Here is a 16,530-nt window from a genome sequence, read left to right as displayed (position 1 = left end):
CAAGCTCATTATGCAAATGTGCAAGGGCTCCAACCCAGGGAGGCTCCCCTTCCCCCACCATCCCTCTAACCCTTTCAGAAACTTCTTCCACAGTCGGTGGAGTCCAATCCCGACTCCCTTCTCTGACGGAACAGAGATGGAGACCCAGAATACCTAGAAACCCAAACAGATAAGGAATAATTCACCAGAAGACCAACAACCCCTGAGAAGGAAATCTACTCAGAGGCCAAGCTTGGACTCTAGGACAGATCCTTCCACATGCCATCAATCAAGCCATCTGAAACCTGTGGCTACCATTTTTGAACAAGCAAAAACAAAATCTACTGCGTTTGTTTAAGCCTGAGGGTTCTGAATATCTGATCTGAAAGCCTGCTGGGAAAATTCCACATCTTATTGCTCCTGAAGATATTTTTCCTGGGTTATAAGTCCAGATGTGTCCTTGGGGATAATATCAATGTAAAATCGGTATTAGAAACATGCAAAGAAAGACAGGTTTTGATGTAGATATTTTAAAAACTCACCTTAAAAAATAAGTAGACTCAGTAATTTTGAGACGGAAAAAAAAAGGCTCCTGGGAAGACCATCTAGCTACAGTGGTTGAGAGCCCGGGCTCCAAGCCAGGCTTCCAGCTCTCCCTTGCTGGGTAAGTGGGCAAGTGAGTTAACCTCTCCACACCTTAATCCCCCAACTGTGGGGTGTGGGAAACAAGAATGCGAGTCTCGGTAGAACTGCCATAAGGAATCAATGCAATAATCTGTGGGATTAATTTAGCACAGTAATCTGGCACCTCATAAATACGCAATAAATATTAGATATATCCACATTAATGCTAGTACTAACGTATATCCATGTTTACAAAGGGCTTTCATACACATTAGTCTTGCAAGGATGTGATTTCCCCCTCACACCTGAAATCCCTGAGGCTCACAGAGGTTGCGAAACCAACTCGAGGTCACATAACTGTTACTCACAGTGCTCAGGCTAAAACTTGACAAGAGTCAGAAGAAAGGAGATGGTATTATTATAAGGAAACTTAACCTTATGTTAAGTTTATGTTGATTCACCCAGAGTTAACCAGATACTAACAACTAAGCTGTAGTCACGGGTTACTACGTGCCAAACACTGTCCTAACATTTTACATGCGCTATCCCACCTGATCTTCTCAAAAATCCTATAGGATACACCCTATAGATAAAATTCCTATTTCCATTTTATGTTTGAGGAATCTGAAGCACAGCAAGGTTAAGTCTCTTCCCCAAGGCACACAGCTAGGAAGTTGTGGAAATGGTACCAAGATCTGAATCCAGAAGCCAGTTCTTAACCTTGACACTTTAATGCTTCCAAGCAGACTGTACATCCTAACAGTAAGGTGAAGATTTCACCAGCTGGACACTGGACTAGATGATGTCTAATATCCCTCAACTGCCGAGATTCTAGGCTCCGACACTTCTATTTTCTAGTAAAGAAATAAAATAGTGTCTAAGTGAGTCTCTGAAAACGATATTTAGTGTAGACTTTGGAGAAAGTAGAACACTATATCCTAGCCTAAAATAGACATGAAATAGTCATAAAAGCATGTATTGATTCAGCAAAGCATGTGACAAGGATATCTTGCACAAAATTCTTACCGAATAAAGAAATATAAGTCGGCTAAAGAATAGTGCAGAAAATTCGAGAAAAGGTGAACAGTCGATGAGCACTGACCAATGCACTAATGATAAGCAGAAGGGAGGTCCCCAATTCTAAACATATTTTTATTAGTTACTCGAATGAAAGTATAAAGCACATGCTTATCCAGTCTGCAGATGATGTAGAGCTCCAAGTAGAGAGCTCACTCATTAAACAGCAGAGTCTGAAGACAATGTGTAGTAGAAACCACTTAAATTTTGGAGTCGGACCCCTGGGGTTCAAGTTCACTAGTGGTGACCTTGGGCAAGTGATTTAATCTTCTATAGTCTCAGTTTCTCTATATTTAAAATGTGGATAATAGTTATCTCACTGGATTGTTGTTTTGTTTAAATGCAGAGAGTCTTGGGGCACCTGGGTGTCTCAGTCAGTTGGGTGTCCAACTCTTGATTTTGGTTCAGGTCATGATGTCAGGGTCATGAGACTGAGCTCAGTGTCAGGCTCTGCACTGAGCATGCAACCTGCTTGGTATTCTCTCTGTCCCTCTCCCTTCCCCACCCCCAGCTCTTGCACACACGTGGACACTCTCTCTCTTTCTCAGATAGACAGATAGATAGATAAATGCAGAGGGTCTGAAGTTTGGTGAATACTCACTGAATGTTGGTTCCATGTCCCCACTTGTAAAGGATCTCTGTAAGAAGGACTGTTGCACCAAAAGAAAATAAAACGTACTTGAAATAAACATGAAGTCCTGAATTTAGACTCAAAAATTAAATTGAGAACAGAGTGAGAGAAAACTAATTCTGTCATCAATTCATATAAAAGACCCAGGGTTTATTGCTGACTGCAAGCGACCTCAAGTTAAGTCAGAAGTACAGTGCCACTTCTTTACAAAGAAAAAAATTTTTAAAATTTGTTTTAGTTTAAACAAATGTGCTAATGTTAATAAGCACTGATCTATGTTCCAGTAATTTAAAAACTAACAGACACTGTCCATTCCCTTCCAGGGATTTTAAACCAATACTAAAGCTATGTGGTAAGTGTTACAATAAAGTAATAAACCAGGTGCCCTATGGGAGCCCAGAGGAGGGAGTTGGTTTTATTCTGCCAAGAGAAATCAAGGAAGTCTTCATGGAGGAAGTGACTACTGAGTATAGTCTTAAAGCCAGGAAGTCAGGGGGAGAGAGAAAAGACATTCCAGGCACTGGGAGCAGTAAGTGCACAGGCATGGAGGCCTAGGAGAAGCTGGTGCCTTCAGACATTAGCAGCCCACTGGAACAGTTGAAAAGAAGGTGATTGCACGGTTGCCACCATGTGCAGAGTAGAGCATAGGAAGCCCTGCACACCAAGGCAGGAAAACCTTGCCCAGTTATAAAGCAAACAAATAACAGAACCCAGACAGGAACTTAGGCTTCCTGAATCATTATCTATTCTCTATATCCCTGCTGTCCTTTACTGTAGCCACTAGCCATATGTAGCTATTTAACTTAAATTAATTAAAAGGAAATGTAATTTATAATTTAGTACTTAGTCACAACAGCCACCTCTCAAGGGCTCAAGAGCCACATGTGGCTACTGGATACTATATTAGCACAGATAAAAACATATATCCATCAGCATAGAAAGTTCTGGTCTACAGCACTACTCAGTGCCATAGGACTTTAAGTGAATGAGAAGTAGATTGGGTTTATATTGCTTTATAGAACAGAAACAGGAAAAATAAAAATCAGCAGGTGGGAGCTCTAAGGAAGACTATTTCAACGTCCTACACCTTAATGACAAGAGCACCCCGTCACTGGAAGCTTGACAGCCAACCATCAGGGGGATGGAAAAAGAGTTCCTTTACTGACCTACTGCTCTTTGGTTAGGATGTTTGTATTCTACCATGGCAGTCTGACTGATGTACTTGTGCAAACATATCTCTGAAGTTCCTTCACATGGAGTCCCTGTCACACCTGTAGCTAACAGATATGATGCTGGATTGCGAATCACTATGCCTGGTGGTTCAGCAACCCAACATCCCAGAATGTGGGAATGTTCTAACATAGTCAGCATTGCAATCCATGGACCCCCTGAAACTGAATGCAAATTGTATGTGTATCTCTTTCAGGAAAGGGGGTGCATTGCACCAATCAGATTTCAGTAAGATTTGTGATCCCAATATAGAAAGCAAATAAACATTGTACTGGAGGGACCAGGCAGTCCCAGTCCTCCAAAAAGAGTCATCTGGATGTCATCCAGATGGCCACTAGGGTCATTCCCGACTGTAAGGTTCCATTGTGGGAGCATCTAAAGACAATCACCCTGCAATTGAACAGTTTCAAGTCAAGTATCCCCTGACCTTGATCAAGGAGAAAAGAGATGGGACAAGTATAAAAGGACATGGAAACAACCCAAGGCACTAAAGTTGGATAATTCAGTCAGGTCGGGGAAAGGAAGAAGAGAATCTGTCAACCTCTTCCTGAGATGCCCATTGGAAACTCTCTTGTAAATCCTGATGGCTCATTTTCAATGACAACCTACAGACACAAGCCCACCCAGTCAGATGTAATACCAGCTTACTAGCTGGAGAACCTGCCCAGTGAATCCAAAGTTTGCTGAGCTATCAATCCGTTTAAAGAAATATGACTTTGTTCTAATCACCACCTGACAGTATGACAATTGCCCAGAATTCATCTCTATGTCCTAGAGTATCTCTCGAGCTGAAAGGACTGATTTCTAGAACAACGCAGGGATTCTTTTGTTATCTGGTGTAGCTAGAGAAGAACACTTTGGTTAATTTAACAAAAAAAAAGTGATAAAGAGCTACTTTAAATAATCAATATGGATTGTAATTTGCAAAAGCTCTGAACACAATAAAGCGCACACACCATTCAAACCATGTTGAACATGATGTAATAAATGCTTCACTGGCGATATTCAGAAAGAACTATGGCATTTTGTGGTGCCTGGGGGCCATCAGGACAAATCTCAATTGTTATTATGCTATAGATCTCTGGGTGCCAATTAATATATAATAAAATGCCAGATAACAAATACTGTGTGCTTTTTTCACAGTTCATATTGGGTAATACAGAAACCGGACTGATCCATAGCTAGATCCTGAAGCCTGTCTTTTACAACTTACAGATTCACATGTAATGACACCACCAGCTATCCAGTGCCCTCACTACCTCCCAGCAACCTCCCCTCCCCACGCTAGAGCCACCCCTGATCCTATAGGTCCAGGTCAGTGCAACACTAGGAAAGAGATACTTCAGTGATGCTTTCTGTTGGCCAGTAGTAACCACCTAATGAAATCATCTAACAAAGTTGTACCAGATGCTCAGTGCAAGTCAGGGTTGCGCTAGGTGTGGAAATTAATTAGGGGCGTGTCCTGTGCCAGTTCTCAGAAGAGCCTGCTTTCAGTTATACGGTGTTTATGCCATGTAGCTGCTACTATATCCCAGCCCCCAAGATCATCTGCATTCTGACAGTGAAGTCTTGAAGCCTCACTACCTGAACCCAGAGGTCACAGCAAGGCTTCAGGCTGAGAGATGAGAGAAATTTGGGATGGGGACTCTCCTCTGCGATTTGCAAAACTGGCCTTCTCTGAAGGCCCTGCCGGGCAGACAACAAAACCATGTCAAACAGTGGTTCTCAGAGTACGGTTCCGAGGCCTGCAGCTTTAGCATCACCTGGGAACCTGTGACAAAGGCAAATTCCCAGACCCTACTTCAGACCTACTGAATCCACAACTCTGGCAGTAGGGTCCAGAAATCTGTATCTTAATAAGCCCTTCAGTAAATCCTGAAGCTTCTGAACCAGTGATGTAGATGAAATGGGCAGTGCATATAGTATGACTTCAGCACAAAGAAACTGAGGAATTAGCTTTGATGCTGATGGAAGTCACCTGCTGGAAGGAACAGTCATTGACAAAATAGTAGCAAAACAGTTCCCAACAGCATACAGCCGGAAATTGCCAGGACGCTGGTGAGTGACTGTTGAAAATCCATTTCATGCTTTTTGAGTCTGACCAGCCCCGTGAGACAATGGTGTGGAAATTGAGAAGGAGGCACTGAAAGTTTGAAACCCTTCAAACATACAGCCACGTCGCAGGTGGAGAAAAGCTTGTGAGGGCTGATTCTCCTCCCCGTCCTGGTTTTCAGAGCCTCTCCTCTGGGTCGATGAGGCACACATGGTGTCTTGCATCTCAGCCACAGAAATGATGCCAGAGTCTGAGTACCCCAAGCCTCAGGTCTTGACCTTAGTCAGAGCATTTCTTCCTTTCCCCTCTAATCTGTGACCAACCACTCAGTCACATCCTCTTCATCCCTTCTCTAAGGGGGAGGGGATTCTATAGATGCCCCACTCCCCGCTTTAAGGACAGAAGCCTTCAGAAAGGAAGGCTTACATCTGACACAGGCTTTCCAAATTCTCTAGCGATGGAGGGAACAGATGCAGTACACATGCAGCATGACCAAATCCAGCAAAAATTACAGCCTCGAAATTATGCAGAGTTGCAACAGCAATTCATATCAACCACCCACAGGCAAAAGACCACACCTGGCATAGGAGCCACACAGAGCCTCTCCCAGAAGCCCTTCACTGGCTGGACCACAGGATCCTGTCGCTGGAGCCTAGCCTGGACTCAGTCACATTCCCAAGCCCTGCCCACCTGCCTCGGGGATGAGCTACCACTTTAAAAATGGGTCCTTTTTTTTTTTTAAATATTCAAGAGGACTAAGAGTGGAACTGCTTAGTCCTACAAATTTGGAACCCAAAATACAATTAAAAAAAAGACACTCCTAAGAAGTACCCACTGCTCTGCCAGTGTCTTGGATAACTGACACTTTTTAGTCACTCAGTGCTGTTCTCCTTAGTCTGGCCCATTTCTCCCTCTTAAGGACACACCTCCTGGCTGCCCCTTGCTTTCCAGAAATGGTGACACGGGGGTGGCTCATCAGAGTTTATAGCCAAAGACTAGCCAAGGACACAGGGAATGGAAAATTAAGTAAACGTACCTGGGCTATTCAGTGAGCAAAAATACACCACAGACATCTCCCTAACGTAAGACTGACACATAAGAGACAGACCACTAGGTTGGAGAAGGCTAAAACCTCAGGGCTGTACTTTCTGTCCTTAAATCCAAGTGATGGTGGAAACGTGCTGGGGAGCCTCCACATGAGCCCTTTCTGTGCAGGTTCAGAATGCTTGGAAGGGGAAGTACCAGCACAGGTCACCGGCATTTTTATCCCTCCTTGAAAGGGACTGCTTTAAAAACCATATCGTGTTTATGATGGCAGAGGTGACAGGGAGTGGTACACATTAATTTCAGTAGCGGCTCACCCCTTCAAATTCCTATGTGAATTCCCACTGAAGTTTGAAAAGAAACAATTAGAGAAGCCTCCTTAGCTCTGTGGTTCAGCATTTATTAGCGTAAAGACCTGGAATGACAAGAGCATTCAGAGCGACAAGGACACAAATATCTTCTAGTTAACCATGTTCTCTGAACAGAGGAGGGGAGTAGCTGCATATTTATGGGGCACCCAGATGTAACAGGACTGGGTAGGAGGCAGTCATTATAAAAGCAGCAGGAAAAAGCATGTAAGAAGAGAGCTTTTCCCCTCCTCTGCTACCTTTCTCTTGTGTCCCAGTCCCACTGCAACAAATAGCAGACGCAGAGGGAAAAGTCGATCTGTGAAGCTGGTCCTCAGCAAGAGACCCTGCTTATATCCAAGAGGAAGACAAATAACCTTCCTTTTCTGAAAATCCTAGGGAAAACCCACACATATAATGAATTATTCACAAAGGCTGAACCTAAAAATGAGAGACGGAGAAACACAGAGAGACGGAAAAGGGACAGAGGACTGCAGAAAGAGAAAGTGTCTCTCCTTGAATACAAGGGTATTCATCACAGTCACGTCCAGGTTCCCTCTTGCACGTGTGTGTGGTCACTGAGAAACAAACTAAGATCAGCAGAGTGGCCTCTGATGGCTGGCTTCCATGTCTGGGCGTTGGAGACCCACAGCTTCCCATCCCAGGCAGCCCTGCAAACAACAAAAGGGAGGCTACCGGGCTGTTGGTGGGACCCAAGGAGTCAAGGGTTTGCAGGATTTCTGACAGCTTAGCAAATCTTGGCTCTGTTCTATTTTAACTAAGAACATGAAGATGGAAGGAAACCAGATGTTCCTATAAAGAGGGGGAAAAGCAGCAGAGTTGGAAGGGAAAGAAACCCTACATTTTATACAGCAGCAGCTAAAAAGAGATCAGCAATTCTGGATGGAGCTAATAATTCCAAAGTCTGGATCTCTCAGAAGATAAAAAATCCTGTTCTCATTATTTCCTTCCTCCTCCTTTAATTCATAGTGTGCGTTCCACCTATTGCAAGGGAAAGCAAGTGGAGGGAAGTGGAGAAATGGTGGCATGCAAACCAACAGACAACACTATCACGTCCAAGATATTTTCATCTCCATTCTCCAGTCATTTCATTTCTGTCAAACTCCTTCACTCCAGCTTGCTTTCCAGGCTGCATCCCAATTACAACTGGTCCCCACAACAAGTCAAAGCCTGGTTTCTGGAGGAGACATTACCCACACCTCATTTCAAAGACAAAGCCAACGGACAATTTGGAGACTGTCCTGGGAGGCTCAGAAAATGAAGACCTTTCTCCAGCAGCCGCAGGGCCAGTTACACTCACTATCTGCTTCCCTATCTGCATCGGTGCCCAGATACACAGAAGATGCGAAGTCTTTCTGCGTTATGTGATCATAGGATATAATTACAGACTTTGTCCTTGTTAGCTGCCACCCTGGGCCCTAATCAAGGCACTCTGACTCATGATCCATTAGCGTTACATCAAACCTGAAATTCTTGCCAAGATTACAGTCTACTATCCTGCAAGGTGCTGTATATTTATAGGCAACCAGAGCAGGAGAAAAGTTTATGCAAAAATGGGAGATGTGAGAACTAAAGCCTTCAGTAATCCTCACCAAAACCCTCCAAAATAAATAGGCAATTTACAAGGGGAAATTTACCATAATAAAGCACATAACCTCTGACCCAGAGCTGGAGTCTTTTGAGGCTACAGTGAAATTCTCTGCAACAGGAAATCATGGATGAGTATCTACAAGTTCATTATAATGAGCTTTCAAGATCTCAATGGCTGCAAACACATTTGATCTTCCTACTTTAGACCCTTTACATTTCTGCATGAGACATGTGATCCCTGCTGAGATGACCCACATCATCGGTGGAGGAAAAAAATATCTCCCACTGCCCATTAATGGCACAGAGCCCCAAATCAGACATCCCATTTCTTCCCCTCATCCTCTGACCTAAAAAAAAGTGCAAACAAGTGTTTGCATCTCACAAACCGTGAGGGAGACCTTGTGTGTGTCCACAGAGTAACTGAGCCTGAGCATGGAAAGGTGAGAGCCGGTAAGCATATGGCACAGTGAACGTGGGATGACATTCAGAGCAGCCAATTCCCTGAGAAAAAGAGAATCCTTTTATTGTTACATCTATTAGATGAACAAGAAAGAAATGAAGGTATCATATAAAATGTAACATCACATTTTAAATCAGATTAGCATTTTCAAAAAGGTTATGGTACCCACTACAGAAAAGAGTGCCATAAGAAAATAAAATTATCTCCCTATGCAGATGTAGCTTCCAAGAAAAATGAAACACATTCAGAGTGGGCTGTAACTTACCACCATCTTTCATGCCAAATCTGGGTTATCTTGGGCATTTCTTTCCGTAGGAACGAGACTTTCCCTATTAAATAACTGGAGAAGTTTACCCCACCCACCCACCCAAGCCAGAGGGTCCTACCAGTATAAATCAAATAATTCCTTTCTCTTAACTGATCTTTCCAGACCAGTTTGTTAAAGACCAGTAACATGCAGTGTGAAGAGGAGCTAACATAACACACAGAAGTGCTCATTTCCTCCTAGCTCCACAGTGACTTTCTACAGCCCATAAAAGATGTATAAGCCTCAAAGACATAGTGCACAGATAATCAAAGTCCTCAAGCATGTTACATGTTCATATGTCAGTTCAAAGCGGGCAGTCTTAACCCATGTTCTGAACAATCTTTTTTTTTTTTTTTTCAAATATCTGGCCCTTATAAACAGTAGAGAAGTACTTCCCAGACTTTAATGTGCATACTAACCACCTGGGGATCTTATTAAAATGCAGATTCTGAGTCAGTAAAATCTGAAATGGGGCTCAGGGTTCTGAATTTTTAACAGGCCCCCAAGTGACGGGGATGTTGCTCTTTGCTCTCTTTGAGACGCAAAAACCTAGAAGATTTAGTTCACCTAGAACTAAGACCCCTACCTTCAGACATGCTGACATTTCTGAAGGACTCCATTAAAATAATAGCTAGTGTTTACTGGGTAATCAGGAATGTTTTAGAAACCCGACATATGTTAGGTCATTTAATTCTCCCCCTAACTCATGATTACCACCCTCATTTTACAGATAAGGAAGTAACTTTTCAAGGTCACAGAGCTGGTGAAGGAACGGGGATTTGAACGCAGACAGCCCGGCTCCCAAGTTTTCTGGTAACCACTGCTCACAACGACTCCCAGAAAGAAAAAGGGAGAGATTTCCGGAAGCTGGATGTCTAGGTAGGAAGGAAAGTGAGACTAGGATCTCAGATGCAGTACTGGAGAAAAAGCAGAACCCACAGAAGCACAGTGTTTCCACATGGTCACCACCAGAGGCAATATATACTTGTCACTCAGTCACGTTGCACAGCGAAGAGAAAAAAAGCAACATGGTGTATTTTAAATTTTCCAACAGGGCTCCTCTACACACCTTAGCAGATGTTCTCTGAACACTGTTACAACAGCCTAAGTGCTGCAGAACCACTGTGCAACTTCCAACGACGGGGACAGAAGAGACCCCTGGGACTCAGCTCTCGGCCGAGGCACTGAGTACCACAATGAAATCAACTCCCTATGCTCTCCTTTGAGTCCCTCTGGTTCATCCCGGCCAAAGACAAGGAAGGGGCGGGGTAAAAACCACTGTTGCACCTTGCGCTCGCAACGCCTGGTAGAAAGGCGGTGTCTTTGCAGCGGAAGCGAAAACGTGAAAAGCGCCGACCGCGTGGTCTAGGAACCGAGCTTCATTTCCCAGCCCCAGAGCCTGGGCCCAGCCGGTAGTGCCCGTGGTGCCGAACCGGCTGATCGCAGAGCCGCGGACGCCTGGGGAGTTTCGGTGGCGCTGTCCTAGGTGCCAACGATGGCTGCTGGCACACTTTGCCACCCGCGGCGCGGCGGGGGCGCTTTGTCTACCGCAAGGAAGCCCAAGGGCGCCTAAGTTAACATGCCCCTAAGAGAGGAGCACAGTAAAGCAGCACCTGGAGGGTGGGGAATTTTTGAGAATTGTACAAGGCGGATGGGGGAGCGGGGCCGCGCTAGAGAAATCAGTAGAGATCTGACTAGAGGAGTGTTTGCAGCCCAGCCGCGCGGCACGCAACATAATGAGATCTGTCCGCTTTGTGCGGCGCACCGGCAGGCGGGACCGCAGAGACTGGACCCTTCCTCCTCTCCAGTATCCGCACCCTAGATACGTTCAACTCGGGCACGGAATGACCCCGAATCACTCTGTGGGGGTGGGAGGAGGAGGGGAGTGCAGAGAGGAGGAGAGAAGAAGCCCAGCCAGGGGTGGTTGTGGGAGGATTTGAGCAGCAGCAGGAAGAATATCTGCTTAGAGATGCTCCTTCGTTTCTAATGAGGGGTGCTGCCTAGAAGCACCAAGCGCCAGCCAATGGCAGTGCTGCTGAGGCAGGGAACTAGGGAGGAAGGAGGGGAAGGCCAGAGACTGGGGTGGGGGTAGCAGGGAGATGCCCAAGCCCTAGGGGAAGCGAGCCACGTGCCTCACTGATACTAGAGACCCAGTGCAGCTCAGCTGCCTCATGATGCACACCTGGAGGGAGGGGGTGGGGAAAGAGGAGGCTAGAGGAGAAGAGGAGGGGCCTCCTTTGCAGGTGCATCCTTCCCAAGAAATGTCTTTCTACAAGCATCAAAGTCCCATGTCTCCAAGCCTACCCCCATATTTACCACCACCCCCCTGGCTTGCTTCTTACCAAGCACCCTCCCCACCCCCACCAACCCGCAATTCCTAAAGACCTTGCCAGATGCCCAAATTCTTAGTGAAGAACAAGGCAGCGAGATGCCTAATCAGCAGCCTGCATTTGGTGCACTTGATTAAACCTGCAAAGAAGCTCCTTCGATGCCTTTTCACCCTGACACCGTGAGACGCCACCATGAGAGACACCACCAGCTCTTTGTGGGAGAGCAGTTCCTTTGGAGGTAGGGAGAGACAGACTGCTTGCACACCTCTGGGCTCAGCTTGGTGCAGCCCTCAGCTGAAGAATTCAGGCCCAGCATATCAACCTGAATCTTGGGCCCTAGGAGAGCACTCAGCTGGGTCAAGCATTCAGAGGCAGGGGCACCCAACCGGACTAAGAAAACAATGAGCTCTGATGAGCTGTTCCTCTTTGGCTGAGAAGAGAACTCCAACTCTGAGCTGTCTGGGCTGGATCATTAGAGATTACCTCCGCTGACAAATTCATTCACTCCACTCTCAGTGGAACTTAAACTCAGTCCCCAGAGTTAGCTGGATCCCCAGCCAAATGGCTGTTTTATTTAACCATTCTATTTGTCTACAAGGTTTTGGCCCAGACTCTTGAAGCTTCTGAACTGATAAATCCCCCAGGGAGCCTTGACTTCCCCAGGCGCAGATAGTGCGGATGTCTCCCCAGCTGGTGGGGATGGGGACAGAGGGGGTGGCTTTGAGGGAGGAAAAGGGGGAGTGAGTATGAAAGAAAACCTTGAGATTAGGGGCAACCCATTCTATGTGAAGGGCCTTGGGGGCCTGGGAATCAGACAAAGCCCAGCCCAGAAAGGGGCAGACACAGCAACACCATGCACCCAGGGACGCTAGAGATTTCCACATTGGAAAAATCAAAAAACCAAAAGTCTTACCTTGAAAAGCACCCGTGCCCACACTGGCCTCTACAGCACCAAGCTTGCCCCTTAGGCACACCGAAGTAAAGAGTGCACTTCACCAAAGGGGCAAATTGGCACCAGGAAGGGGATGGGGGATAAATTCCATGCTAGATTTCCCCCCTTACCCAAAGAAATGCAAAGGGGGAGAGGGCAAGAAAGGATATGGCCAATCGATGAGCTTCTTGGCGTATTTCCTGACAATGTTATCTTCTCCGAAGATGAACAGGGATCTGTTGACGGTGAAACAGTTCTGCCGGACGGGAATGGGGTTGTACAAAGCCATAGTCCGCGCCCTCTGCGCTTTCGACTGCTTGTAGGCGGCCGCCGGCCCCGAGGCCGGCACCGGGGTTCCTTGCCGGTTCCTGCTCTGGTCCGAGTCTCCATCGCCCGACCCCGGCCTGCCGACCACCGCCTCCCCGAAGCGAGCCATCCTGAAGTTTAAACAGACAGAAGACACACAAAGGTGATCGCGGCCGAACACCCGCACACAGCAACAAGCAGAAAGACACACGGAGACTCAGAGCCGCATCCAGCCGAGCGCGGGGACCACCGCCTCCGGGGAGCCTCGCGAGCTCTTGGAAGAGGCGGCAGCAGCAGCCCCGCCGCTCCGAACTGTTGAATCTAAATACAACCTCTGCGAAGCTCCATTCCTCAAGGAGGAAAAAAAAAAAAAAAAAAAAAATGGGGGGAGGGCTTGGGGGTGCTCAGTTTCTGGAGGCAATTCTTTTTTTTTTTTTTTTCAAAATGCCAGTGTGTGGTGGCATTCAGGGACTGAAGAGGAGAGGGGTGGAGTAGGCTGCTCTTCAAACATAGCTCCTCTTCTGGCAGACGCACCACCTAGTTCTGGAAGAGAGGCAGGCACCGGCCCGCTAGGTAACAGTTTGGTGATTTATTGGGGGTGGGGGTTGGGGAGGAAGGGAAAAATGAAAACAAAAGAACTTTAAAAAAAATAAGATAAGGACGGGGTTATGATGACATGCTTTATAACGCCAGCCCCAGCAAGTCCATCTAAGAAATTCCACAGCCAAGACTTGGGTCTTTAAATCTGCCAGCACAGACGCATCCAAAGGTTGACAGAGAGGGAGGGGGGAGAGCGATATTGAGGTTCCTGCGCAAACCGCAACGCCCAAAATATCAAAATAAGAAGTCAATCCAACCGGAGAGGGACAAACGACTTCAAAGCTCCTGCGCTTGGGATAGAAGTTGAGCAGCATCCAGAGAGCAGCGAAGCCCGAGTGCCAGCATCCTGCCGGAGCGCTCGCCGCCGCCACCGCCGCCGCCTCCCCGGATCAGCATGCAACAGCGATCCGCGGCTGCGCCGGGGCGAGGGCGGGAGCGGGAGCGGGCGGGCGGGCGAGCACTTGGGCGAGATAGGAACAGGTTGCAGGCGAGCCTAGCGGTGGCCTGGCACGCGAGTTGTCCAAGGACCGAACTTCCTCCTGAACGGCTGGGTTTCTTCTGCCACTCGGATAGCCCCACTCCGGGGAAGCAGAGGAGAATGTAGGGAAGGAAAGGGGAATGCGAGGAGCGGAGAGCAAGCGGAGCGCAGAGGCGCAGCGAGGCGAGCGCTGGAGCGCCAGGAGAAGCGGGGGCGGGGCCGGCGAGGACAGGAGGGGCGGGGATGGAGCCGGAAGGAACCCGGCCGACCGCGGCTGCAGAGGCCAGGGAAGCGAGGCTGGTTTGGCTTCGGGATTTATTTAGCCAAAGGGTAGGGGGCCACCGCTGCAGAGGCCCAGCGAGAGTCGCCTCTCCCCAAGTAACGCCGAGAGGAGGGAGGCGGGCGCAGCTGGCGGCGCGGCACAGTCCCCGCAAGAGAGCCGAGCCCAGGCCCGGCGGGGGCGCACACGCACGCGCGCACGCACTCGCGCCTTCCGTCCCCGCCAAGGCGCCCGCCAGGGCTTTGCCCCGCGCCGTGCCTGCCCTGAAGGGTAATCGAAGCCTTTGCGCCCTGCGCGCCGCGCACCGGGGCCCCGTCGCTGCTCCTCCTCAGCTCCCAGTCTCCGAGGAACGCTGCCCAGGGATTTCCGCGGAGAAGGCAGCACCCTCTCCCCATCTCCCCACTTAGCAACCCGCAGGCCCCGTGAGGCACGCTAGGACCTCTGGGGGCTCCGCACTCGGGTGTTGGCGGCAGCTCCGCGTGGGAGCTTCTGCCCTCCCCCAGCCAAATGCGATCTGGGGCGGCCCCTTGGGTTCAGCTCTCGCGGAGCCCTGCGCATCCGTTTCTGGAAGACTGGTCCAGATATTGGGGCCGTAGATGGTGAGTTTGGAGCTAACACTACCTTTCTCAAAGTCTTAACAATCAGGGGGATCCTCACACCCCTATCTTTTACCCATAAATCGTCTCCACTGACTTCCTCAAACCCACCCCATTAATGAAGAAAAAAACAATTAGTATTTGAGCTGCCTAAGTGGGAAAGGTGGACTCCAAGACCCGGAGAAAGAGTCCCTAGGTTTAGCAACCAAGCCCTTCTCCACAGGTGACTCAGTGGTTTGAACTGAGCCCAGGACCAGCTGCCCCCTTCCATGTCTACACTAGCTGGAGCACACTTTCCTCTCCTTTTTCCACTGTAGTCTCAATACACAGCTCTATCCAAATCTTCCCCACCTAAGAAATGTTAGAGAAGGGGAAGGGGGCGGCTGAGGAAGGAAACAAAGAGACTGACTAAAACCTGGAGGTTGGAAACCATGGGTGAGTGTGGCTTCACATGTGTGAAAGGCAGTGTCTCTATGTGTGAGAATAACTGATGGGAAGGGTGATGACACCTGAGTGAGAGGCACGTGTGTTCCTGTGTGTGTCTATGTGTGGGCAAGGCCACGTGAGCACTGACACACATCTGGGTGAGAATGCATTTGAGTGTATGTGTGAAGGGAAATCCTCTGGGTACTGGAAATCCAAAGGAATGGTGTCCGTGCTGCCCTTGGGTCATCATATTGACCTTTTGATTCAAGGTAGCCCATTTCAGTCCAACTTACTATGCAAGGTGTGTCCATTCTAATTAGTATTTTGATTTCATATTACTGCCTTACTCTGTCATTCTACCTCCCTTTACTCGAAGACCCTTTTCTGTCTGGATACCTGGTCAGAAGTGAAAGGGGAGGCGGTGCTGTGAACCACAAAGCCCCATCAGCCTGTTTAGTCATTCACAATGGTCACAAGTGGCTGTCTCACTAACCCTGTAAACTGTGCAGATTAGAAAGGGCTTGCAGAAGTGATCAAACCCATGCTTTCAGGCAGACCATAATCCATAGCACAAAATTCATTCACATCAATCATCTGATAAATATTTTTGAGCACCAGGCACTGTTGGCACTGAGGATGCCAAATGAAGAAAACAGATGAAAAAAAAAAATGTGTCCTCTTCTTGGATTAAATTAGATTCTACAACCTTACCAGCCAGAATGCTTGATAGACCTCATTCTCACACTACAACTTCACCTCTTTTCCCTGGGTCCTGACCTTAGCAGGCATCCGAGTGGTATGCCTGTTTGTTCATGCTCAGAGGAAGCAGGGCTCTCTAAGCTTTACATCCTGGAAGAGGCTCTTGGAAGATCTGGAACCTCCAGATCTGGATCTTCAATGCCACCCACTCAGAAGAGAGGCGGTACTAATCCCCTTTCCTCTCTCTACAATGTCCTGTGTTCTCTGTGGCTGTTGTAATTCTTAAGAGACCTAGGTTCCCCAAGACAGAATATTATACTTGGAAATGTGAAGACCCAGTGGAGTTGAGGCTTGCCTCCCTGAGGAGACAGGAATCACAAATGCATGGGTTGGGAATGATACAGACCATGCTGGAGAGTATGAGCACCTTTGGAGGGAAGTTATAAATGGGGAATTTGTGGGGTGGGGGGAGAAGCCCAAGAGGAAAGAGGCAAACATAATGGCATTAAAGTCTTTGGGAA

General features: G+C 47.7%; 1 protein-coding gene across 9 annotated transcripts in view; it reads right to left on the bottom strand.

Annotated features, from left to right (window-relative positions):
• CACNA1E (calcium voltage-gated channel subunit alpha1 E) overlaps positions 1-16,530 on the bottom strand; it is a 501,028-nt gene that overhangs the window by 307,048 nt on the left and 177,450 nt on the right. For all 9 annotated transcript variants that reach the window (XM_035722083.1, XM_027610796.2, XM_027610799.2 and 6 more), the window contains one exon: positions 12,795-13,061. In XM_035722083.1, coding sequence (XP_035577976.1) covers positions 12,795-13,061 — 267 coding nt within the window. The remainder of the gene's footprint in view (positions 1-12,794; positions 13,062-16,530) is intronic.

The sequence above is a fragment of the Zalophus californianus genome, chromosome 10 (assembly GCF_009762305.2).
Source record: "Zalophus californianus isolate mZalCal1 chromosome 10, mZalCal1.pri.v2, whole genome shotgun sequence".
In the NCBI taxonomy this organism is placed as follows: domain Eukaryota; kingdom Metazoa; phylum Chordata; class Mammalia; order Carnivora; family Otariidae; genus Zalophus; species Zalophus californianus.
Note: the sequence above shows the minus strand (reverse complement) of the source record. Positions and strands in the feature narration are given on the sequence as shown.